This window comes from Bufo gargarizans, chromosome 5 (assembly GCF_014858855.1).
Source record: "Bufo gargarizans isolate SCDJY-AF-19 chromosome 5, ASM1485885v1, whole genome shotgun sequence".
Lineage (NCBI taxonomy): Eukaryota > Metazoa > Chordata > Amphibia > Anura > Bufonidae > Bufo > Bufo gargarizans.
The window spans coordinates 12,774,016-12,801,031 of record NC_058084.1 but is presented as its reverse complement, the minus strand read 5'-3'; the positions used below and the strand labels follow the sequence as shown (position 1 = coordinate 12,801,031).

General features: G+C 43.8%; 1 protein-coding gene across 1 annotated transcript in view; it reads left to right on the top strand.

The window, feature by feature from the left end:
* Positions 1-27,016, top strand: part of COL22A1 (collagen type XXII alpha 1 chain) — a 305,779-nt gene that overhangs the window by 266,177 nt on the left and 12,586 nt on the right. The window contains exons 52-57 of the mRNA XM_044294919.1: positions 8,824-8,877; positions 15,877-15,921; positions 20,651-20,704; positions 23,205-23,258; positions 26,607-26,660; positions 26,821-26,892. Coding sequence (XP_044150854.1) covers positions 8,824-8,877; positions 15,877-15,921; positions 20,651-20,704; positions 23,205-23,258; positions 26,607-26,660; positions 26,821-26,892 — 333 coding nt within the window. The remainder of the gene's footprint in view (positions 1-8,823; positions 8,878-15,876; positions 15,922-20,650; positions 20,705-23,204; positions 23,259-26,606; positions 26,661-26,820; positions 26,893-27,016) is intronic.

The following is a 27,016-nucleotide window of genomic DNA, read 5'->3' as shown; positions in this document are numbered from 1 at the left end:
CCTAAACGTGAGAGAATATGGCGTCTTAATGACACATTGATCTCCGACCCTACCAATGCAGCTAGAATCTCCCGGATTGTGTCTGAATTCTTCTCTCTTAATGCAGTGGGCGACCCTCCTCCCTCTCCCTCCATCTTGTGGGAGACTCATAAGGCGGTGGTCAGAGGAGAATTAATCTCCCTGGGCTCGCATGTTAAAAAGTTGCGCTCCAAGGCTGTAGATGACCTGCTGTCCCGCATAGCGAGTCTTGAACTGACCCATAAGCAAACCCAGGCTCAGGCTGTGGCTGCTGAATTAGCGGAGGCCAGGACGGGACTGAAAAACTTGCTCAACGCCAAATCAGCAAAACTTATATTCCGCTCCAGGTTTAAAGCTTATGCCCATGGGAACAAAGGTAATAAACTGATGTCTGCCATGGCTAAGCAACGTCACGTGGATTCATTCATTCCTGCTATTCTAGATGCGGAAGGCAATAAGCACAAGTCGACTCACGATATAGCGAAAGCGTTTAGTGCTTTTTATGCGGATCTGTATAACCTCCCCACTCCAGACCGTCCTGGTTCAGCCTCTATTGAGCAAGCCACAGATGAGTTCCTGTCCACTCTGAAGCTGCCCTCTGTCAGTCCCCTGCAAGCTTCCCAACTAGTCGCCCCTGTATCAGGAGAGGAAATTGGCAAGGTCCTTTCCTCCATTCCATCAGGTAAGAGTCCTGGCCCGGATGGACTCCCTATATCGTATTACAAGACCTTCAAAGACGTTTTGACCCCTCACTTTCAGGCACTTTGTAATTTCCTCCTGACTGGAGGTTCTCTACCCCCCCAAACGTTAGAGGCCCACATAACTATAATCCATAAAGAAAACAAAGACCCCCTCCACTGTGGCAGTTATCGCCCGATTTCACTGCTAAATGCGGACGTCAAGTGGTGGGCCAAGATACTGGCGCAGCGAATACAGCTGATCCTGCCGGATCTTATTGATAGCGAGCAAGTGGGGTTTGTGCGTGGCAGACAGGGCTGTGAAAACACGATACGTTTGCTCCATCTTATGGATTGGGCTAGAAGCTCCTCCACGCCTCTGGCTTTGCTGAGCACGGACGCGGAGAAGGCCTTCGACAGGGTCGGTTGGCATTATATGTCACGGGCCCTGTCGAGGTTTGGTTTCCCAGATTCGTTTATATCTGCGATCTTCACTCTGTATTCAGCCCCGTCTGCCAGACTCAAAATAAATGGTACGCTTTCTCCCTCCTTTTCCATATCCAATGGGACAAGACAGGGGTGTCCTCTCTCCCCATCTCTATTCGTCATAGTGATGGAGACTCTGCTGTGTAAGATCCGGCAGGATCCTGCGGTTAGGGGCTTGACCATTGATTCTCGGACCCACTTGACAGCCGCATTTGCAGATGACCTACTTATTATGACTTCCAATCCCGAAACATCCTTCCCTAGGCTTTTGTCTCTTTTTGAGGAGTTTGGCCATGTGTCAAACTTTAAAATTAACTATGGCAAGTCCATGGCCCTAAACGTTACATGTCCAGAATCGGTTAAAGAGGCCCTTCAGAATAATACCCCCTTTCACTGGGCTACAACAGACATAGTATTTTTGGGTGTGCATGTCCCGGCTCAGGCGAAGGACTTATTTGCTCTGAATTATGCCCCCTTATTGTCCTCAGTTAGGAAGCAGCTGCACTCTATTAAACTGCCGTTTATTTCTTGGTGTGGGAAGAGGAACTACCTCAAGACCTTTATAGCTCCTAAATTTTTGTACCTTCTGCAGGTGTTGCCTATCTGGCTGCCGCACTCATTTTTTGTAGACATCCGCAGAGTTTTCTCCCTCTTTTTGTGGGGAAGTAAACCCTCCAGAATTGCTTATTCGGTGCTGACCAGAGAGAGGAGGTTTGGTGGCTTTGGTCTGCCCGACATACGTTCCTACTATGTGGCCTTTCAACTATTTAGAGGTCTATCCCTCCTCAATAGCACTTATAGTGCTCCATATGTGTGTCTTGAGCGCTCCCTGCTCTCCACTAGAATGAAGCGGATTCTCTGGGGGCTGTCCCCTTGTTCTCCGGGTAGTTCCTCTTTGCCACTCCTATGGAAGGGTATGTTTGTTGAGTGGGCCAAGCAGTTTAAGGATAGAACACTTGAGTTTCCCATACCGGGTACTCCGCTTTCCTCTTTACAGTTTTATGTCCATCCGGAAGCTGAGAAGCCCTCAGGTATCTGGCCTCTTTTGGCCGAGATCCCTTTAAGTGAGATCCGGTCCCCGGATGGGTCCCTGGATTGGTCCACGGTCTTGAATGACCCTAAAGTCAAAAAAGCTTCCTTCCTGCAGAGTTTTGCCCTGCAGAAGGAGATTAAGATGATTAAGCTACCACCCCCCACCACCTCTGGAACCCCCTCTTGGCTGTCTAGGAGACTATCAGATGCCCGTAGGATCCCTAAACCGCTGTCTACCATATATAAGGAGTTACTCTCAGCCTCCCCTCCTGAGCTACATTTCCTTTCTTCATGGGAAAGGGAATTGTCCATCCACCTTACAGACCCGGAAAGGGCTTTTGTCCTTACGCACTCTCACGGCTTTAGCCGCTGTATTAAGGTACAAGAAAACTCGTATAAGCTGCTTACGAGATGGTACAAGTCCCCAGAGTTTTTGCATAGGCTTAACGCAGATTTCCCAAGTGAGTGCTGGAGGTGTAGAAAAGACGTAGGCTCTCTGTCACACATTTGGTGGCACTGTGAAAAGATTAAAGCGTTCTGGACCAGTATAGAAGCTCTGATAAATGAGGTGTGTGCTAAGCAGGTTAAGCTGGATCCTAAACTGATCCTGCTTTGGTGCCCTAATGACTCGCTTTCCCCCTGTAGATCTGATCTTCCTACTATGCTCATCACGGCGGCGAGACTGCTTATCCCGCTGCTTTGGAAGGATACTGAACCTCCCACTGTTTCGATGTGGAGGGATAAGGTGGATCAGATCTACAGGTTTGAAGAGCTGGCCCACTGGGAATCTGGCACGCGTTCCCGCTTTCTGAAAATCTGGTCGCCCTGGAAGACATATAGGAAGTTCCCCTGACGGAGTTGGGGAAAACTCCCCTACCCCCCCCCCCCCTTCCTTTCCCTTCTTTCCCTCTCTTTTCCTCTTATTTGTGTTATATTAGATTTTTATTGTCTGTCACATTTGATGTATCATTTTGTACAACATGTGTTGCACTGACATGCAATTGTGGTCACGTCCATGGCTGATTTGTAACTATGCCTTACCAGTGATGCTACGATGGTTTGTGATCGATTGATATGCCTTACTCTTTGAATAAAAATAAATTTGGTTAAGAATATAACTACTATAATACTTCCTTCTGTATACAAGAATATAACTACTATAATACCTCCTATGTACAAGAATATAACTACTATAATACTGCTCCTCTGTACAAGAATATAACTACTATAATACTGCCTCCTATGTACAAGAATACTACTACTATAGTACTGCTCCTCTGGACAAGAGTAATGGGTTGACCTTTGATGATTTTTGGAGTGTGTGGATCTGTCTGGTATAGTCTATTAAACCTTTTGAACTGTATAGTATGTGCATATACAATTATGCAATGACCGGCAGAATACCTACAGTCAGGTCCATAAATATTGGGACATCGACACAATTCTAACATGTTTGGCTCTATACACCACCTCAATTGATTTGAAATGAAACGAACAAGAGAAAATTTACGTTCCTAGTCCACCCATACTTTTCTAGTTAGTTAGAAGCAGACACAGAACTGTGGCCTGCGGCAGAGAGTGCAGTGCTTCTGAGTGCAGGAGTACTTTTGGATACAGTAATATTGTGGTGGGTTAGTTAGAAGCAGACACAGAACTGTGGCCTGCGGCGGAGAGTGCAGTGCTTCTGGATACTGGGGATATTGTGGTGAGTTAGTTAGAAGCAGACACAGAACTGTGGCCTGCGGCGGAGAGTGCAGAGCTTCTGGATACTGGGGATATTGTGGTGAGTTAGTTAGAAGCAGACACAGAACTGTGGCCTGCGGCGGAGAGTGCAGAGCTTCTGGATACTAGTGATATTGTGGTGAGACAGATTATTTATAAAAATGCCCCAGAATGATAGGTGCTCTCTACAAGGAATGCTGCCAGCTCAGTAAGACGGCCAGATATGCTTAACAATCCTAAGATTATGCTTCTTCATGTGCAGTAACCCCGAACAGCACTTCATTTAAAATAAATAATGTAAGAATTATTTATCAAGGTTTCCATATCCGGCAAATGAATCAACTCTGAAATATCAGCGATAGCAGAACTATGAGACCAGGGAGAACCCTGTGATCAATGAGCGCAGAGCTGTGTTTCTCCTCCCTGCCAGTGTTGTTGACTGATAAATAACCCCAGCGTGAGCTCCCTGCGCTGCCTGCATTAATATATCAGACAACAGGAGGAAGCAAACAAGTGGAGCACATACAACTAAACATATGGATATAATAACATAGTCAGGTCCTTAAATATTGGGACATCGACACAATTCTAACATTTTTGGCCCTATAAACCACCACAATGGATTTAAAATGAAACAAACATGTGCTTTACCTGCAGACTGTCAGCTGTAATTTGTGGAATTACAGCAGTTTGCATCTGTGCCTCCCACTTGTTATGGGACCAAAAGTAATGGGACAATTGTCTTCTCGGCTGTTCCATGGCCAGGTGTGTGTTATTCCCTCATTATCCCAATTACAAGGAGCAGATAAAAGGTCCAGAGGTCATCTCCAGTCTGCTATTTGCATTTGGAATCTGTTGCTGTCAACTCTCAAGATGAGATCCAAAGAGCTGTCACTATCAGTGAAGCCATCATTAGGCTGAAAAAACTAAACAAACCCATCAGAGAGATAGCAGAAACATTAGGCCTGGCCAAAACAACTTTATGGAACATCCTTAAATAGAAGGAACGCACCGGTGAGCTCAGCAACACCAAAAGACCCGGAAGACCACGGAAAACAACTGTGGTGGATGACCGAAGAATTCTTTCCCTGGTGAAGAAAACACCCTTCACAGCAGTTGGCCAGATCAAGAACACTCTTCAGGAGGTAGGTGTATGTGTGTCAAAGTCAACAATCAAGAGAAGACTTCACCAGGGTGAATACAGAGGGTTCACCACAAGATGTAAACCATTGGTGAGCCTCAAAAACAGGAAGGCCAGATTAGAGTTTGCCAAACGACATCTAAAAAAGCCTTCACAGTTCTGGAACAACATCCTATGGACAGATGAGACCAAGATCAACTTGTACCAGAGTGATGGGAAGTGAAGAGTATGGAGAAGGAAAGGAACTGCTCATGATCCTAAGCATACCACCTCATCAGTGAAGCATGGTGGTGGCAGTGTCATGGCGTGGGCATGTATGGCTGCCAATGGAACTGCTTCTCTTGTATTTATTGCCAAATGCTTCAGAACCCATTGGACAACGCTTCACAGTGCAGATGGACAATGACCCAAAGCATACTGCAAAAGCAACCAAAGAGTTTTTTAAGTGAAAGAAGTGGGATGTTCTGCAATGGCCAAGTCAATCACCCGACCTGAATCCGATTGAGCATTTCACTTGCTGAAGACAAAACTGAAGGGAAAATGCCCCAAGAACAAGCAGGAACTGCAGACAGTTGCAGTAGAGGCCTGGCAGAGCATCACCAGGGATGAGACCAGCGTCTGGTGATGTCTATGCGTTCCAGACTTCAGGCTGTGAATGACTGCAAAGGATTTGCAACCAAGTATTTAAAAGTGAAAGTTTGATTTATGATTATTATTCTGTCCCATTACTTTTGGCCCCTTAACAAGTGGGAGGCACAGATGCAAACTGCTGTAATTCCTGCACCGTTCACCTGATTTGGATGTAAATCCCCTCAAACTACAGCTGACAGTCTGCAGGTAAAGCACATGTTTGTTTCATTTTAAATCCATTGTGGTGGTTTATAGGGCCAAAAATTTTAGAATTGTGTCGATGTCCCAATATTTAAGGACCTGACTATGTTATTATATCCATATGTTTAGTTGTATGTGCTCCACTTGTTTGCTTCCTCCTGTTGTCTGATATATTAATGCAGGCAGCGCAGGGAGCTCACGCTGGGGTTATTTATCAGTCAGTCAACAACACAAGCAGGGAGGAGAAACACAGCTCTGCGCTCATTGATCACAGGGTTCTCCCTGGTCTCATAGTTCTGCTATTGCTGATATTTCAATGGTGATTCATTTGCCGGATATGGAAACCTTGATAAATAATTCTTACATTATTTATTTTAAAGGAAGTGCTGTTCGGGGTTACTGCACATGAAGAAGCATAATCTTAGGATTGTTAAGCATATCTGGCCGTCTTACTGAGCTGGCAGCATTCCTTGTAGAGTGCACCTATCATTCTGGGGCATTTTTATAAATAATCTGTCTCACCACAATATCCCCAGTATCCAGAAGCTCTGCACTCTCCGCCGCAGGCCAAAGTTCTGTGTCTGCTTCTAACTAACCCACCACAATATTACTGTATCCAAAAGTACTCCTGCACTCAGAAGCACTGCACTCTCTGCCGCAGGCCACAGTTCTGTGTCTGCTTCTAACTAACTAGAAAAGTATGGGTGGACTAGGAACGTAAATTTTTCCTGGAAAGTGGGTAATTGGAGAATATAAGGATACAAAATAGAGGATTACGGCACAATTTAAAGCTCCTGGTCTTAAGGACAGACCAGGTGACAGGAAAAAAGTACCTAGAGCAGAGGCGCCAAGGGGTGGAAGTGGAGATTACTAAAAGAAGTGTAATGGAGATATACCCGTCCAAAGCGATGGATAGGGGGAGGCAGCACAAGTGTTTCGGTGGGTCAAAGAACAACCTTGCCCACTTAGAAAATACTAGAAAAAAAGAGTCGGTGCAGGAAAAAAATGAGAAAGGTAAGGTAAGGGAAGAACCCTTTGCACCCGTTGTAAAAAGAAACACGTGATAGGCGCCAAATCCCTTAGTCAATATTAGTGATGTAGATTATACTAAATGGTTTCTGACCCTCACATGGGTCTTTTTAAGGATGAAACTTAGTACAGAATAAACAAATACTCCAATGTTGGTGTTAGAAATGGAGGAAGTAAAGTACACTCACTTCACAGGGGGGTAGTCATCAGGATAAGCTCAAGACACCTGGAACTATTAACCACCCCGGCCAGGATCGCATGTAGGAATCTTAGTGACTGAACGTAGCCTACACAGAATGGCTTCTGGTCAATCGCTTTATTAATAATACGTGGCTCAGCGCGTTCCGAGGGTCTGAGGCCCTCTTCTTCAGGAGAAATAAAGGAGCTCAATTACAACATATAACAGAAAAAACTAAAAGGCACAGGAGAAGATTGAAATAAAAATATAAATATATATAGGTCCCATATGTCCTTCTAAAAAATAGCGGTAAAAAGTGGGTAATTGCCCAGGGCCCCCATTGACTAAGAGGGCCCCCAAGAACTGGACCCACTGAAGCCACCTAAGAGTGGGACCTTTATTGCTCTTGAACACAAGGAGATTAACCTCTTCTCTAGCCTAGACCACCAAGGTATATATCATTAACTTTTACACTATTTAGGTTTTGCATTGTGGTATTTTTTAGGCACTGTTATGGCAGAATTATGTAATATAGTATTGTAAATAAATATTATTTTGCACCTGATGGCAGTATTATGGAGTAACCGTATGCCTCCTCACTGTTTTCACACAATGTTAGCAGTTTTTGCTTGCTGTTTGAGCTGGGAAAACTCCCGGTGCATGCGCCATACATATCCATTGGCCCCCAATCACCCTGACGGAGGCTCAAATAGTGACCTCCATTGGAATGGTATATTGTGTATGTTTTTGGTTTTCTGCCATATGGAATAGCACGGTCCAGTGCAGTATGCCATACCTTTATAGAAGCATCCAGTAAAATTATCAAGCATGGTTTAAGCCTAGGAGCTTATGGGTATCAAATGCTACTTCAAAATGCAGTGTGAAAGCTCTGCCATTAACAGGAGAGGAGGAAGATGGAAGGGAGTAACTACACTGCCTGATCATAATACACACATTGTTTGTAGTCTGTATCCATGGTGACACATAGATCTGCATAGATACTGTAGACACAAGTGTTAGGCGATTTTGGATCAGGCATATTTTGGAGCAACTAAAATGATAATTGCAAAAGTATACACATCCTTCAATGTCTGTGATTAACAGGTTTCAAAAAGTTTGAGTTACTTTCCAATAAACCTAAATCTTTTCAATCCTTCAGATGATGGGCACCAGTCCATAGAAAGGATACACTGCAGCTGGAAAAAGTACAGCGGAGAGCGACTAAACTGATGAGGGGCATGGAGGGTCTTAGTTATGAAGAAAGATTAAAATAATTGAATTTATTTAGTCTTGAGAAGAGACGTCTAAGGGGGGACATGATTAACCTATACAAATATATAAATGGGCCATACAAAAAATATGGTAAAAAACTGTTCCTTGTCAAATGCCCTCAAAAGACAAGGGGCACTGCCTCCGACTGGAGAAGAAAAAGTTCAGTTTCCAGAAGTGTCAAAGCTTCTTTACTGTAAGAACTGTGAATCTGTGGAATAGACGTCCTCAGGACGTGGTCACAGCAGGACAGTTATTAAAAGGGTTTAGATAATTCTTAAAAGTATACAACATTAATGCTTATGAAAACGTGTATTTCCTTCTGGGATTCGCGTCCTCACCTATCCCTTGGTTGAACTTGATAGAATTGTCTTTTTTCAACTGTATTAACTATGTAATTTTATATGTAAATATGTATAATAATGTTCTTTTTTACATAGGGGAAACCAGGAGAGATGGGACCTCCAGGCCGGGAGGGGGCTCGAGGACTGCCCGTGAGTATATGATGAAGTAATAACCACTGATCACAGGGGTCAAAGGAATCCATGTGAAACGTATGTGGAATGTTCACATTGGTATGTTCTGATCATTATCTGCTGTCACTGCTGCCTGTTTTAAAGAAGAAAATGTGAACAGGTGACAACACATGGAGGAAGATAAAAAAAAATAATTAAGCTGGCGAGGTCCATATCTAAAAGTTTTCATTCTGGATAAACAGTGTTGATAGTTTTGACTTGTAGACCTCAAATTCCAGACTATTGGACGGTCCCAGGTTAAAAATTTTGCGTTGCATATTTTAGAGTGGATTGTGCACCATTATGAACTGATTTCAAGGAGTTCTTCAGCAAAACTTTATTAGGGATAATATTGACCTGAAGAATATTTCGTCCTTAAAGGTTTTTATTTTTCTGGAAAAAAAAGAGCCAAATCGACATAATATAACAAGAAAATGGTTACTCACCTAATGTGGTGTCCAGCACTGCAGTTCCAGTGCTCCCCGCTGCAGCAATGATATGTCCATCTATCTCCATGACCATCACAGTCAATATCTAACGATGTGTAGTTCCAATGCTGAGGGCAGTGATTGGCTGCAGCAGTCATGTGGGTAGATGGACAGTAGGTGGGGCTTGGTTCCTATTGTCATTGGAGAAAGGGAGTGATGGGACGGAATCTGTACAGTGTGATGGAATATGTCGGTGCCATATAAGCCACAGAAAACAATTCTCATTTGTCAACATCATAAAGGCAACCTCGATATCCAAGAATTATATGAGCAATTAGGGAAGGAGCTCCTTAATGAGGAGCAAACCCTCCCTGACCTCCACTGTACATGTATGGTGGTTAGTTCCCACACACTGCCATACATGTACAACCCAGTCATCGTGCGGGCTCAGGACATAAGCCTTCACCATTATCATCAGAGATAACTTCAATCCCCTCCATTTAACCCCTGAGATGCTGCAGCCAACAGTGACCTCCACATTTAAGTTTTTTTAAAGAGATGGGGGCTCCTTTGTACCTCATTGCATTCACACGGTGCCAATAATTGCTATGGCAGCCCCACAGTACGCCATCTTAATACACTTATTAGGACTGCAGTGTATACAGAGTTTAATAATAGTTTATTAATAACTAGACATTAAGCCCGTTACAATAACGGGCGCTAGAACAGTAGTGAATAAATATTAGTAGGAACAGTCTATATCACATGGCAAGGAAACTTGACCACATTGACTGGTGACTGAGACTGGTGACTTTGGGTGGTGGCCGAGACTGGTGGCTGTGGCTGAGATTGCAGACTGCAGCTAGTGGCTAAGACTTCTGGCACTGACTGGTGACTGTGGCTGAGACTGCTGGCTGTGGCTTGTGGCTGAGACTGCCGGCACTGAGTGCTGGATGTAGCTGAGACTGCTGGCACTGACTGGTGGCTGTGGCAGAGACTGCTGACAGCGGCTGGTGGCTGAGACTGCTGGCACTGACTGGTGGATGTGGCTGAGACTGCTGGCACTGACTGCGTGGCCGAGACTGGTGACTGTGGCTGAGACTGCTGGCTGCGGCTTGTGGCTGAGACTGCTGGCACTGAGTGCTGGCTGTGGCTAAGACTGCTGACTGCGGCTGGTGGCTGAGACTGCTGACACTGACTGGTGGCTGAGGCTACTGGCTGCGGCTGAGACTGCTGACACTGACTGGTGGCTGAGGCTACTGGCTGCGGCTGAGACTGCTGAAACTGTGACTGGTGGCTGGGGCTGTACAATTTGCACTGACTGCTGGTGCTGAGACTGCTGGTAGCGATTGGTGGGTCAGACTACTAACAGGGGCTCCTCTATATGGCTGATAGTGCTGGACTGACGAACAGAAATGGTGGTGCTCCGACCTGTTTGCCAGCGCACAGGTTTGGGTGGTGCAGGCAGCATGTGGAGCGCCATGTCCTGATTGGTCGACGCGCTGGTGTGAGCGGTGCGGGGGACGTGTTATTAGGGTTATTCCTGCAGTATAGAAATCTTTTGCTAGAGGTAGTTGTGCATTGTGTGTATATATATATATTACTCTTTATATGAGGCAAGGTAACCAAAAAATGGCTGTTTTGGCACAGTTTTTATTAGTTTTTTTACAATGTTCACCTGACAGAGTAGATAATGTGATATTTTTATAGAGCAGGTGGTAACGATGCGGTGATACCTAATAAGTCTATTTTATTTTGGATTTTCACAATAAAAAAAAAAATTGGGGAAAAAATCATGTTTTTGTGTCTCCATTTTCTGAAAGCCATATATATATATATATATATATATATTTTTGGGATGATTGTCTTTAGTAGGGTCCAATTTTTTGCGGGATGAGATGACTGTTTGATTAGTACCATTATGGGGCACATATGACTTTTTGATTGCTTGGTATTACACTTTTAAGGTGATAAAAAATGGATTTTTTGGCACTTTTTTATGGTGTTCACCAGATGAGTTGGACCACATGCTATTTTTAGAGAGCAGGTCATTACGGACATGACGATACCTAATATATGCATTTTTTTAAACTTTATTTTATTCAATAAAAGCATGTTTGAAAAAAGCCTTTATTTTTTTATTTTTTAGACGATTGACTGAGAGGCTAATTTTTTGTGGGATGAGGTCCCGGTTTGATTGGTGCTAATTTTGGATACATATGACTTTTTGGATCACTTTTTATACCATTTTCTGGGAAATGTGGTGGGCACAATTGCAATTCCAACCATATTTTTTTATGGTGTTCACCATGCGGTAAAAGTAACATGATCCTTTTTTTAATCAGATCCTTATGGACACGGCAATACCAAACATGTTTAGTGTTTTTTATTTTTTACATTTTTAACCAATTTTTTCTTTTTTCACTTTTTTTTTCACATTTTTTTTGGGACCCAGGCCCACTTGGTTCTTGAAGATCCAGTCGGTCTTATGGCTTACAATACACTGCAGTACACTATATAGTGTACTCCAGTGTATTGAACTCACACTAAGGGCTCATGCCCACGAATGTAAGTGCTCCGTGCCCATGCTGCAGACCCCCACAATGCACGGGCATCGGCCGTGGGGTATCTGCAGTGGATCTTGGACCCATTCACTTAAATGGGGCCTGCGATCCGCATCCGAGGGTCCGTGGATGCACGGCCAGAAACACCATGGAAGCACACTGTAGTGCTTCCGTCTGATTCCGATCCATGCTTCCGCACCACTATCAAAAAACTATCAAAAAACTATCAAACAGTGTTATGTACTCCAGAAATATACCAATGAGAAATACAAGTCATCCAATAAAAATCATTAAAAAAGTTATGGGTCTTGGGAGGCGGCGTTGTGAAAACATTTGCTTTTCTTTTTTTTTTTATAAAGGATTTTATTGTGCAAAACTATATTTATTTGGTATCGCTGTAATCGTACTGACCCAGAGAATAAAATGACATTGGCTGACCTGTTCCATGTGCGCTCGGCAGCTGAAGGAGTCTGTGTTGGTCCTATGTTCATGTGCCCTCATTGCTAAGAAAAATTATGTTTAAATATATGCAAATGAGCCTCTAGGTGCAACGGGGGCGTTACCATTGCACCGAGAGGCTCTGCCCTCTCTGCAACTTCTGCACTCTCTACACTTTGATAGAGAGTGTCAGGTGTGATGATGTTTTCACTGCCTGGCAGGGTGCAGAGGGTGCAGCAGTTGCAGAGAGAGCGGAGCCTCTAGGTGTAATGGAAACGCCCCCGTTGCTCCTAGAAGCTCATTTGCATATATTAAAGCTTCATATTTCTCAGCAATGTGGGCACATAGGAACATGGGACCAACACAGATGCCTCCAGCTGCTGAGCGCACATGGAACAGGTCAGCCGGTGTCATAGAGACAGAACTGCTGACAGATGCCCTTTAAGCAGAGCTCCAGTCTCTGCTCCGGACACCTCTGCTCTAGCAGGATGCATAATATTGGGAAAATACATTTGCTGTCGTCTCGCAACACTGAAAAATACGAGCAAAGCGGATCTAATGATGGAGGTCGCCCCGTGAAGCTCAACAGCCTCCGCAGCAAAGAGGAAAATTACTTCTGAATGAATATTGGAAATCAATATTTTTTACTGAGCCCACGGCGGGATCCGTTACTGCCTGCTGGACGCGAGTGCGGTCACGGAGGTGAGCGAGGCAGGACTGGATGTGCTGCATGGACTAAATGTCTCTCACTTGAGGCCTGGTAATTTATTATGACCTTTTCCTGGACATGAAAGACCATCCTAATTAGGAGGATCGGAACAGACGCCTAAAGGGATACTTTTTCTACCTTACTCTTGAACAGGAGCTGTCGCCTCTACTGACGAGTGTGTTTTAGTAACTAATTGCATTCCCCATGTAACAACATTTCTGGAGCATATAAAATTTTGAATCTATAATGTGACGTCCCTCTATTATTCCTGCTAGAAGAACGAATGATGAATGAATGAATGAATTGCTGGTAATTTGCAATAAAGGTCCATCTGGGTGTTACCAGTTGGGGGTTGTCCTTGCACAGTCTGACACTGGGAGCACTGACTGGACAGTGTCAGACTGTGCAGGGACACCCCCCAACTGGTAACACCCAGATGGACCTTTATTGCAAACTGCTAGTAATTCATTTAGAACTTTTAGTAGGAAAAATGAAGGAATGGCACATTAGAGAATGATAACAATAAATGCTCAAGAATTGTTACTACACGAGGAATGCAAGTAGTTACTAAAACAGAGATGTGAGGAGAGGGGGCAGGGCTTCTTTAATGGAAACATCTATTATTGTACTTTTATATTCTACTTATATATGTACACAGTGACTCCACCAGCAGAATAGTGAGTGCAGCTCTGGAGTATAATACAGGATGTAACTCAGGATCAGTACAGGATAAGTAATGTAATGTACACAGTGCCTGCACCAGCAGAATAGTGAGTGCAGCTCTGGAGTATAATGCAGGATGTAACTCAGGATCAGTACAGGATAAGTAATGTAATGTATGTACACAGTGACTGCACCAGCAGAATAGTGAGTGCAGCTCTGGAGTATAATACAGGATGTAACTCAGGATCAGTACAGGATAAGTAATGTAATGTATGTACACAGTGACTCCACCAGCAGAATAGTGAGTGCAGCTCTGGAGTATAATACAGGATGTAACTCAGGATCAGTACAGGATAAGTAATGTAATGTATGTACACAGTGACTGCACCAGCAGAATAGTGAGTAAAGCTCTGGAGTATAATACAGGATATAACTCAGGATCAGTACAGGATAAGTAATGTAATGTATATACACAATGACTGCACCAGCAGAATAGTGAGTGCAGCTCTGGAGTATAATACATGATGTAGCTCAGGATCAGTACAGGATAAGTAATGTAATGTATGTACACAGTGACTGCTCCAGCAGAATAATGAGTGCAGCTCTGGAGTATAATACAGGATGTAACTCAGGATCAGTACAGGATAAGTAATGTAATGTATGTACACAGTGACTGCACCAGCAGAATAGTGAGTAAAGCTCTGGAGTATAATACAGGATGTAACTCGGGATCAGTACAGGATAAGTAATGTATGTACACAGTGACTCCACCAGCAGAATAGTGAGTGCAGCTCTGGAGTATAATACAGGATGTAACTCAAGATCAGTGCAGGATAAGTAATGTAATGTATGTACACAGTGACTGCACCAGCAGAATAGTGAGCGCAGCTCTGGAGTATAATACTAGATGCAATGCAGGGTTATTCCTTGAAACCCCTTACACTTCTTTAATTTAAACCATCATGTGAAAAGATCAAAGCTGATCATGGTATATAATGGGAAACGCTAGATGTTCCATGGATAGTCCACTGAGTTACCCGTGGGCCGTCTGTGTGTGGTGCCGGTTGTTAGGACATACTGTACTGTCTAGGGAGCCAATGTACGCATTTTATAGTGTGAACAGTCACCTTCCTGGAGTCTGCAGGTGACACGTCCATCTCTGCAAAATCTGCATTTATAAGACTTCACAGGGAGGTTTGTCAGCACAATAGGCTTAGAAAACCTCTGCACCCGGATAAATACTTTGTTACTCTGTTACCCCTTCCCTCCATTAGGGATCAGTGATGAATAGTTCTGTGCACAGCTAAAACAAAGCAGAAGGAGATGAAAAGCTCAGACTCATCGCTGCAGATGTCGTCCTCATTAATGATTAACACTAATGAACGCTGCAAGGAAATGATCAATGAACACATGAAGAAACCAATGAGAGTGACATCGATATGTTTATTGAATTGTGGTGAAAACGGCAACTTCACAAATAGATTTCATTATAAATATCTAACCGTGTCCAGCGCCTGTACAGACTTATCGGTCTCCACGGTTACAGACTACAAACAAACCCTGTGTAGTCTGATCCCGAAGCCACGTGTTACTCCTATCCAGCTTCTTGCCATCATGCAGCGGATCTGACTGCACAGGGTTGTTTGTGTAGTCTGTGACCGCGGAGACGCATAGCTCTGCCCAGGAGCTGCAAGCGCAGAACAACAGAATTTTTACAAAGTTTACAAAGTTACTCCATAGTTTTTTTGACGCAACTAGAAGTAGAATTGTTTGGATATATACTGTAGGTTCATGGTGGAAGCTGCCAGGTATTTTTTGGAGTTCGTTAAAAATGTTTTCTGGGACAAAAATATTGATGACGCATCGTCAGGATAAATCATCAATATCTGATGAGTGGGGGACCGACTGCTGGCAGTGAGGTTCGTGGCTTCTTCCTGGGCCAGTGTCATCACCTTCATTGGTCACATGAATGGGCCTGGACTGCAATGCCTCTAAGGGCATTCCGTCATAGAATTGCGTTATGGTCCGTGGTAACGAAATTCATAACGCAATTCAGCTTTTACCAACAAACGAAGTGTGAACGAATTTCAAAATATGAAATTCTCTAATCTCTAATTGTTATTATCATCTAAACACTGTCACAATTTTGTTAATTTATAAATGCATTTTTTTTTAGGGTTTCAAGGGGCACAGAGGAGATGCAGGATTACCTGGCAGCAGAGTAAGTTCTGTAGTCTTATTATACTATGAAATATGAATAAATTCATGAATTAGAGGTGTTTTCCTCTACACCAAATCATGACCTAATGCTAGGAGATACCATCGCTTTCTGATCTGTGGTGGTCCAACTGCCAGTATCCTCACCGATCCTAGGAATGACATTGTGAACCATTGCTTCTAAGGCGACTTTCACACTTGCACTTTTAATTCCTGTATTGAGATCGGGCAGAGGATCTCAATACCGCAATTAAACTGATCCGTTTTGATTTTGCACATCAGGATGCCTCCGTTCTGTTAGGATGCGGTTGTGTGAAATCGAAAACGGGAAAAAAACGTATCCGTCACTACAAACATTGAAAGTCAATGGGTGACAGATCCTATTTTTTTGGCTCCTAAAAAAACGGATCCGGCCCTGATTGCAATGTAAGTCAATGGTGATGGACCCGTTTTTTTAGGAGCCTAAAAAATAGTTACCCATTTTTATGATCGAACACAAAACGCAGTGCAGCCAGAACGGAAGACGGATCTCTGTCCATTCATAATGCATGGAGACAAAACAAAACTGTTTTGTTTCCGGTATTGAGATCCTCTGCCGCATCTCAATACCGGAAAAAAACAACAACGCAAGTGTGAAAGTAAAGCCCTCACACTAAGAGATACAGTATATGTATTTGTCTATGTTAAATGAAACCTCAAAAGGAGCTGTCACCCCTCCTGACAAGTCTGGTTTGGTAAATAATTGTATTCCATGTGAAATTACAACCCTGAGCATTTATTCTCATATTTTGTGCCATTCCTGTCTTACTCCTATTAGAAATGTATGAATACATTGACAACTGGCTGTTACCAGTTGGGGGGGGGGGTCCCTGTACATTCTGACATTGACAGGCCGTGCCAAGACACAACCCCTTTGGCAAAGTAAACAGTAAAGCCAAGCTGGCATTTTATCAATGAATTTAGGGATAATGGAAAGATGCCCCGGAATTGTTATTTTTATGAGGAATTAAAACAGTTACCAAAACAGAAATGTCACGTGATGTGTCACCAGTCCTGGAATGTCTGCTTCAGTAAATACTTGTGTTCTTCAGAAAATTACAATTCTGCATAGTCTTTTCTTATAACTCTGCATTGTTCTGATCCTCTGTATAACTCTGCATTGTTCTGCTCCTCTATATAACTCTGCATTGTTCTGCTCCTCTACAGTTATATAACTCTGCATTGTTCTGCTCCTCTACAGTTATATAACTCTGCATTGTTCTGCTTCTCCATATAACTCTGCATTGTTCTGATCCTCTATATAACTCTTCATTGTTCTGCTCCTCTACAGTTATATAACTCTTCATTGTTTTGCTCCTCCATATAACTCTGCATTGTTCTGCTCCTCTATATAACTCTGCATTGTTCTGCTCCTCCATATAACTTTGCATTGTTCTGCTCCTCTACAGTTATATAACTCTGCATTGTTCTGCTTCTCCATATAACTCTGCATTGTTCTGATCCTCTATATAACTCTTCATTGTTCTGCTCCTCTACAGTTATATAACTCTGCATTGTTCTGCTTCTCCATATAACTCTGCATTGTTCTGATCCTCTATATAACTCTGCATTGTTCTGCTCCTCTATATAACTCTGCATTGTTCTGCTCCTCTATATAACTCTGCATTGTTCTGCTCCTCTACAGTTATATAACTCTTCATTGTTTTGCTCCTCTGTATAACTCTGCATTTGTCACGGCTGAGGATGGGGAAAACTCTCAGCCGTGCGATGACAGAAGATGGTAGTCACGACTTGGCCAGAAAGACAGAATTAGGGAGCAGGTCACCTCCTATTGCTTCCCTAATCTGACACTAACTCCTAGCGACATGAGCCGACCTTGAAGGTAGGAGGAATCATGCTCTGGAACCTCGGGTCCCTACTAGCCCTCCGCAGGTCCCTAAGCTAGGAGCTGGGTAGACTACCTGTTCCTCCTGGACATGGAGAAATAGGAGTCTAAAGATGGCCAAACTATAAAGACAGGGGAAACAGAAACAGTCATATGGCAATGGCAGGTAAGTGCAACTAGTACTAACACCTACCTGCCACAGACACAGAGCCTGGGACCCAAGTATAAGTGCTGCTGTCCACAAACACAATAGACAGAGCACACACACCACACAGGATGCCAGGAAACCATACACTGCAACAAATAGACATGACACACAAACACATCCTCATAGCATCGTGTATAACAATATATAACAATTTGTTTATGACCACAAGGGTGGCCCCCACTGGCAGATGTAATACCAGGAAGGTGTCTCCAGCAAAGCATGGCTGAAGAACCCCTCAGCTTCAGATCTCCAAAGAGGCTTTATAGCCCAAAGTGGCCACACCCACACAGACACACACAGGAGAGGGAATTAACCATTCCAACACTAACCAGGGAGTGAAACCACTTAAAGGGGAAGTGTCCAAATGAAGATCACACTGCAGCTGTTACCGCAGGCAACGACATGGGTGGCAACCATGTCCTGGGAGTCAGCCAGAAGGCCGAGACACTGCCACCACATGTACACAACACCACACGTTGCCACGGGCAGCCACAGGTGAAGGGAGTGCACACATAACATAAAACACCTAGTGCACACCAGACATACAAAGTGCATAACATACACACACACCTAACTGAGAGGTTGCTAGGTGCAACCGCATGAACATTACCGCAAGCTGCCTAGCACCAGCTCAGGCTGCTCTACTGCGACAATACAAAATAACTTGCTGCCCGTGGCAACCACAAGTGAGGCAGCACACTAGCGGCCCTCACCTGTGGTTGAACACCCAATAACAAACCGCAGACAACAGCATGCGGTTCAGGAGTCACGACCATGACCATGGCCGTGACAGCTTTGTTCTGCTTCTCCATATAACTCTGCATTGTTCTGCTCCTCTATATAACTCTTCATTGTTCTGCTCCTCTATATAACTCTGCATTGCTCTGCTACTCTATATAACTCTGCATTGTTCTGCTCCTCTATATGACTCTGCATTGTTCTGCTCCTCTATATAACTCTGCATTGTTCTGCTCCTCCATATAACTCTGCATTGTTCTGCTCCTCTATATAACTCTACATTGCTCTGCTCCTCTATATAACTCTGGATTATTCTGCTCCTCTATATAATTCTGCATTATTCTTCTCCTCTATATAATTCTGCATTGTTCTGCTCCCCTATATAACTCTTCATTGTTCTGCTCCTCTATATAACTCTGCATTGTTCTGCTCCTCTATATAACTCTGCATTATTCTTCTCCTCTATATAATTCTGCATTGTTCTGCTCTCCTATATAACTCTTCATTGTTCTGCTCCTCTATATAACTCTGCATTGTCTTGCTTCTCCATATAACTCTGCATTGTTCTGCTCCTCTATATAACTCTGCATTGTTCTGCTCCTTCATATAACTCTACATTGCTCTGCTACTCTATATAACTCTACATTGTTCTGCTCCCCTATATAACACTGCATTATTCTGCTCCTCTATATAACTCTGCATTGTTCTGCTCCTCCATATAACTCTGCATTGTTCTGCTCCTCCATATAACTCTGCATTGTTCTGCTCCTCTATATAACTCTGGATTATTCTGCTCCTCTATATAATTCTGCATTGTTCTGCTCCTCTATATAACTCTGGATTATTCTTCTCCTCTATATAATTCTGCATTGTTCTGCTCCCCTTTATAACTCTTCATTGTTCTGCTCCTCTATATAACTCTGCATTGTTCTGCTCCTTCATATAACTCTACATTGCTCTGCTACTCTATATAACTCTACATTGTTCTGCTCCCCTATATAACACTGCATTATTCTGCTCCTCTATATAATTCTGCTATGTTCTGCTCCTCTATATGACTCTGCATTGTTCTGCTCATCCATATAACTCTGCATTGTTCTGCTCCTCTATATAATTCTGCATTGTTCTGCTCCTCTATATAACTCTGCATTGTTCTGCTCCTCTATATAATTCTGCATTGCTCTGCTCCTCTATATAACTCTGCATTGTTCTGCTCCTCTATATAACTCTGCATTATTCTGCTCCTCTATATAACTCTGCATTGTTCTGCTCCTCTATATAACTCTGCATTGTTCTGCTCCTCTATATGACTCTGCATTGTTCTGCTCCTCTATATGACTCTGCATTGTTCTGCTCCTCTATATGACTCTGCATTGTTCTGCTCCTCTATAAAATTCTGCATTGTTCTGCTCCTCTATATAACTCTGCATTGTTCTGCTCCTCTATATAACTCTGTATAATTCTGCATTGTTCTGCTCCTCTGGAAATGTATGAATACATTGACAACTAAGTGTAACCAGTCCGGTTGTCAGTAGAGCGTGTCAGTACCAGGTCTGACAGTGGTAACGGTAGTAAGACGTGTGAGCGTCACATTCCCGGTCTGTCATCTGGTAGCGCCCAGTTCTCTATTTATGTACACATTTCTAGGAGCATTAATAGAACAAAGGCACAAATTAGAATTGTCATTTTATCAATAGTTTTAATCTTAATTAATGTAGACATCAACGAGCAGAAGTGTCCTCTTTAACTTTTCTCAAACTCCAAGACCAGTTATGAGTCTCTGATCTAAATGTCCTACACAATTTTGCATAATCGGTTGTCTAGATTTTCAAGAATATTCATATACATAAAAAAATTGGGAAGTTTAATTTAACATTCCTTTTTTTTTTTTCATTTTCTTAGGGAGAACCTGGTGTAACAGGACCTCCAGGGCGAGAAGGAATATCAGGAAAAGATGTAAGTCCTGAAGGAATTTATTAGGGTTGGTTCACATCACGTTTTTATAGTCCGTTTAAAGTATACAAAAAACATACATTAAATGGATGCTTCAGACTGATGCCATACAGTAGCATCCATTCCCCATAGAGTTCCATTATAAAAAAAAAAAAAATTATAAATTTTTTTACTGGACTGTGCAGGATACAAGAACGTGATGTGCTGAGTTTTTGTATCCTTTTTTTTTCCAACGTGTACGTCAAATGGAGGCATAAAACGTGTGATGGATGTGAACCCACCCTTAAAGGGGTCATCCGGGAATTTTTAACCAATCATCTTATCCTTTGGGATAGACAATATTTGTAATTGACTTACTTTTAATATGCCTCATGAATCCTCCATCCCGAGGATAGGTCATCAGTATCAGAATCTTGGGAAAAAAAACTTATTGTGTTAACGCAACAAAAACACATTACAACAAATCACGTTGATAGTGACCACACTGTCACAGCTGGTGTAGAAATAACACTATCTTTACTTTGCTTTTCCATGATTGGTTGGAATTTTCAAAGTTCCAGACAACCCCTTTAATCTCTGGGTTACACCATAAAGCACAACATTTCCCCCCCATTTTTTTTTTTATTTGAATGTTCGATGGCAAGTGCTGAAGCCTGTACTGGCCTTGGCAACATAAAAACCAAGCAGGACTGGCATGAACAACCCGGCATACGAGATACTACAACTTTTAGCCACTGCCTTTGTGATATTGCCTATGATGCCTTCTAAGTAGCTAATGGCAGTGGTGGTTGGTGGTCATGGTGCCATGGCTGGAACATGCTTCAGGTGCAGCCTGGTAAAAGACAGTAAGTCTTTTCTAAAATGTGGGATTTTAGGTATGTAAAACTGTATTGAACACAAGCAGGATTTCCATATTTCACCTGGATGGGTTTTCAGTGAATACAGATTTTTTTTTTTTTCCTCCATAAACAGAAGCTTCATACTTACCTGCTCTCTGCGGCTCCAGTCCTCCGCACTGCCTTCTGCATGTCCATGATCCCGTCCTCCACGCTGCCTACTGCATGTCCATGTTCCGGTCCTTCTTACTGCCTACTGCATGTCCATGTTCCTATCCTCCATGCTGCCTCCTGCATGTCTATGTTCCTATCCTCCATGCTGCCTACTGCATTTCCATGTTCCCGTCCTCCGCACTGCCTACTGCATGTCCATGATCCCGTCCTCCGCACTGCCTACTGCATGTCCATGATCCCGTCCTTCGTACTGCCTACTGCATGTCCATGATCCCGTCCTCCGCACTGCCTCCTGCATGTCCATGTTCCTATCCTCCACGCTGCCTCCTGCATGTCCATGTTCCAGTCCTTCATACTGCCTACTGCATGTCCATGATCCCGTCCTCCGCACTGCCTCCTGCATGTCTATGTTCCTATCCTCCATGCTGCCTACTGCATTTCCATGTTCCCGTCCTCTGCACTGCCTACTGCATGTCCATGATCCCGTCCTCCGCACTGCCTACTGCATGTCCATGATCCCGTCCTCCGCACTGCCTACTGCATGTCCATGATCCCGTCCTCCGCACTGCCTCCTGCATGTCCATGTTCCTATCCTCCACGCTGCCTCCTGCATGTCCATGTTCCAGTCCTTCATACTGCCTACTGCATGTCCATGTTCCCGTCCTCCGCACTGCCTACAGCATGTCCATGTTCCTATCCTCCACACTGCCTCCTGCATGTCCATGTTCCAGTCCTCCGTACTGCCTACAGCATGTCCATGTTCCCGTCCTCCGCACTGCCTACTGCATGTGCATGTTCCTGTCTCCGCACTGCCTACTGTATGTCCACGTTCCCGTCCTCTGTACTGTCTACTGCATGTCCATGTCCCAGTCCCCACATGGTGTTTACATCCGCCGCAGCCTGGGTATGGTCACATGCTCCGCTGCAGCATGGCCACGTCTCCACTGAAGCCAGTCATTGGCTGCAGCAGAACATGTGACCATGTCCATGCTGTGGTGGATGTAAGCAGTGCGTGGACTGGAACATGGACATGTGGTAGGCAGTGCAGAGGACTTGAGCGGCGGAGAGCAGGTAAGTATGACTCTTCTATTTACAGAGAAAGGCTGGGGGCACTTACAAAAAAATCTATATTCCTGGAGAACCCCTTTAAAGGACCCTTTCCCCATCCTCAGCCAATGATTGGCTGAGCTGGCAGTCCAAGCCATTTTTGACATGTCGAATCGGAAACCAGGATGTGGTGAGGGGTGGGGAAGGGAACAGCCTCCGAAAAGCAGTGGTGGGTGATCAGTGAGGTGAGAAAGGATGGTTTGTTATTGTAAGACACTCTGACCCCATTTTTAATTAAAATGATTCTCCTGGAATACCCCTTTGAGGAAAGATTTTGAAGAGAGCATTCTATCGACGACATTCCCAATGTGAAATAATATATTATTTGGCTTTTCACAATTCATAATTAACAATTTGATGTTTTGCTTTTTTCTATATTTGATTAGGGAGACCCCGGACCACCAGGACACCAGGGTCCAAGAGGAATTCGAGGCCCAGCTGTAAGTAATCCTGCAATGGGGAAAGCTGTGAATATTGTGATGTGTGTGTGAAAGACTATCAAATCTAGCTACAACTACATTATGACAATTTTCAAAAATGTATTTTATAATTCACCAAATGGTCGGCAGAGTGTGGCGGCATATGCCGGTCGTTAGATTCTGAGAATGCCACCAGAGTAGCAGGGAAGTCTTGCAAGTCCCATTCACCAGAACGGAGCTGTGATTTCAAAACCATCGCTGACGCCCCCACATTCTCCAACAGGTTGTGTCTGCTATTGGAACTCAGCCGCATTCACTTCAATAGAGTGGGGCTGCAATACCACACACAACCTGTAAACAGGTGTGGTGCTGTTTTGGAAGAAAGCAGCGATGTTTTTTCAAATTCTGGATCACCTCTTATGTAAAGCATACATATTCTGGCAATACACTGTATAGGGATCAGCAAAGGAACCTTCACCCACTGCGCGCGCGCTCGCCAGATTACCGGATATTCCATACAGATGAACAGACCACAGCATCGCAGTCGTTTTACACACCGGCTTTCTCACGCTGGGGTACATGTTCTGTACAGTCCAGAGTGCAGGATTTTGCTAATGGACACATACTGTACCCTGAGCCATTCTCAATTCCTGCGTCAGCGGTCACATCAGATTACGGATATCAGTGGTGAAGCCTGAGGTGTCGCAGCGTCTCTCATGAGTAATCTACAATTGACGTCATCATTCCCAAAATATCATTTGTTTCTGATGCATCATGTTCTTCATGTCTTAGAGATGTCTTTGCTGTCATGGAGACTCGAAATCTGTAGGTCACAGTCCAGTGAAATTATTAAAAGGGACATGTCACCAATGTCAGAGAGGTGCGGGTCCCACCTATCTCTAGATGTTTTGGAGAGTCAAACAAGATCAAAAAAGAGTCAAACAAGATTTCGCCAATTTACGACACTCCTATCGAAGTGAATGGAGAGTTGCCAAGCTTGCATGGTGTGGCCTTGTTGACTTTCGGGGTCCCGTTCTAGACATCTCAGAGGTAGGACCCGCACCTATCTGACATTAGTGGCATGTCCTAGCGATGTGTGAGATGGGCCAAGGAGCCGTTACCTCTCCTAACATGTCAGTTTTAATAACCACTTGCATCCTTCATGTAATAACAATTCTGGAGCATCTCTTCTTAGCACTCTGTGTTGTACCATTCTTCTATTATTCCTATTAGAATTATATGAATGAATTGCCAGCAGTCTGCAATAAAGCGCCCATGCACAGTCTGACACCGGCAACAATGATTGCATAGTGTCATACTGTCACTGCCGGCCCTGTGAGAAATCTGAGGAGATCAGATAGACTAGCTGCACGTGAGTCTATCTGACAGGTTCTAGGTGTTTCCTTTCAGTTTGTTGTTGGGGGCGGGATCCCACTTCTCCACAGGTTCGGCTCGTTTGCTGGTTAGAAGCTCTATTTTAGTCTGCCTCTGACTTCTCACCATGCAGTTGATATTTCCTTCTGGAGTTCCTGCTGGTTGTTTGTGGATACCTTGTTCCTCATTCTTCCCAAGCTAAGTTCCGCTTTTGCCCTGTGTTGTTTGTGTCAGTCTAGTTCTCAGGGAGACGCTGGCCCCTTCACTGTGGAAGGTACCGGTAGTCTCATTCCCCGTTCCCTAATATAGGGTTTTCTACAGTATTAGCAGGGTCTAGGTACGAGTGCATGTGTTCGTCCACCATTAGGGCTTACACATACGGTCAGGAGTCAGGGAGAGACTCAGGGATTGCTAAGAGGTAACCACCTCTCCCTCACTAGCTTCTAGGCCTAGACTGTTATCCTATGCTGTCTGTTTATCTGGTGTACCTGTTAGCCACATTACCCCATGAGAAATACTGTTCTGGAGCCCCCCACTGTTTCCAATGTTTTCATAATCATCAAGTAGGAATAATAGAGATATGGCACAACGAATAGATGCTCCGGGATTGTTACTGCATAGGGAATGCATGCAGTTACATTACAGAAATGTCAGGAGAGGTTACAGCTCCTTCTTAAAATCTTTGACCAGGCGCTTTAAGACAACCCCAGGCTGATAAAATAATGTACATACTGGTTATTTACAGCAGATCTCTAGGCTCCTCCCTCTAACTGAGGCTCCTCCCCATCATGCAGCAGTTTATTTTCTTTTCCCATTGGTGATGGCTTGTTGTCTATAACCCCCCATTCTTGATGCAGTGGATCTTGGTTCTCAGTGCTGAAGCTCTTGATGACCAGGGAATGTGTGGCGGGGGGCTTGTGCACGGCAGCCAATCTGAACAAGAAGAGCATAGTTTACAGTTTTGTTCTATGAACAAACTAGTTTTGCATCATATTACTCACTGAACAGGGCCTCCTTTGTCAGATACATCTATTCGCATGACGGTAGGTAAGCTACATGGCATTCTGGGATAGCAGTCTGTCTTAGAATGGCCAAAACGCAGTGAGAAATAGTTGAAGTATTCCCATCTACATATATGGCATATCGGGACATGCTTGCTCAGCAGTTTTCATAACTCCCATAGAAATGAATGGAAAGAACCTCACATGTGCAGCCACTTCTCCAATGTGCGCTTGGTAGCTGAAGGCATCTGTGTTGGTCCCATGTTCATATATGCCCACATCTCTGAAAAAAATTAGGTTTTATTATATGCAAATGAGCCTCTAGGAGCAACGAGGGCGTTACCATCACACCTAGACGCTCCGCTCTTTCTGCAACTGCTGTGTCCTCTGCACTTTGATTGATAGGGCCAGGTAGTGTAAACGTGATCACACCTGGTCCTGTCAATCAGTGCAGAGGACATGGCAGTTGAAAAGAAAGAAGCATTTAGGAGTAATGGTAACGCCCCCGTTGCTCCTAGAGACTCATTAGCATATTTTAAAACTTAATTATTCTCAGCAATGCGGACACATATGAACACGGGACCAACACAGACGCCTTCAGCTGCCGAGCGCACATGTAACAGGTCAGCCAGTGTCATGGGGACAAATCTGCTGACAGATGTCCTTTAAATTATTTTTAAGGAGGTTGTCCCATCTTACCGTTACTAAGGCGAGATGGAACCAACCACCAGTTGGACGGGAAACTGCAGAGCTGGCCGGTGCTCTCCTGTTTCTGTTGATTCCCAGCCGTCTAGTGGTCGGTGCTTAGTCCCATCTCACTTGAGTAACGGTAAGATGGGACAACCCCTTTAAGTCTGTATCATAAAAGTAGAACAAAATAAACATAAAGAGCTGGAAAATGGATATCAGTTTCAAAAATGTAAGCATGTGGAATCCACCAAACATCTGATTTCATATGTGTAGCATCATGTGCTCTTTACTGTTTGATTCCTAGGGCAAAAATGGGTTGGCCGGACCTCCGGGAAATGCTGGGGCACCAGGTCCAATAGTAAGTATTAAAAATGTACTGTAACAGTATAACTAGTATAACACTGCCACTTTGTAGTACTCCTATCAAAGGTACAAGAATATCACAGATATAATACTATAAACACAGAAATATTTGCAGTCATCTTTTTTACTTTGTACTTTTCTTTTCTGCATTTCAGGGGCCTAAAGGAACCAAAGGAGAAACAGGAGCTGCCGGAATCCCAGGGTTTCAGGGACCGAAAGGACCACAAGTACGTAGATGATCTGTTACGTGATTTAGAGGTTCACAGACTCTTTATCTATCTGTCTATCCATCTGTCTATATATATCTATCTACAAAAATAGAAGATGTGAGCAGCACAGCAGAAAATTGTG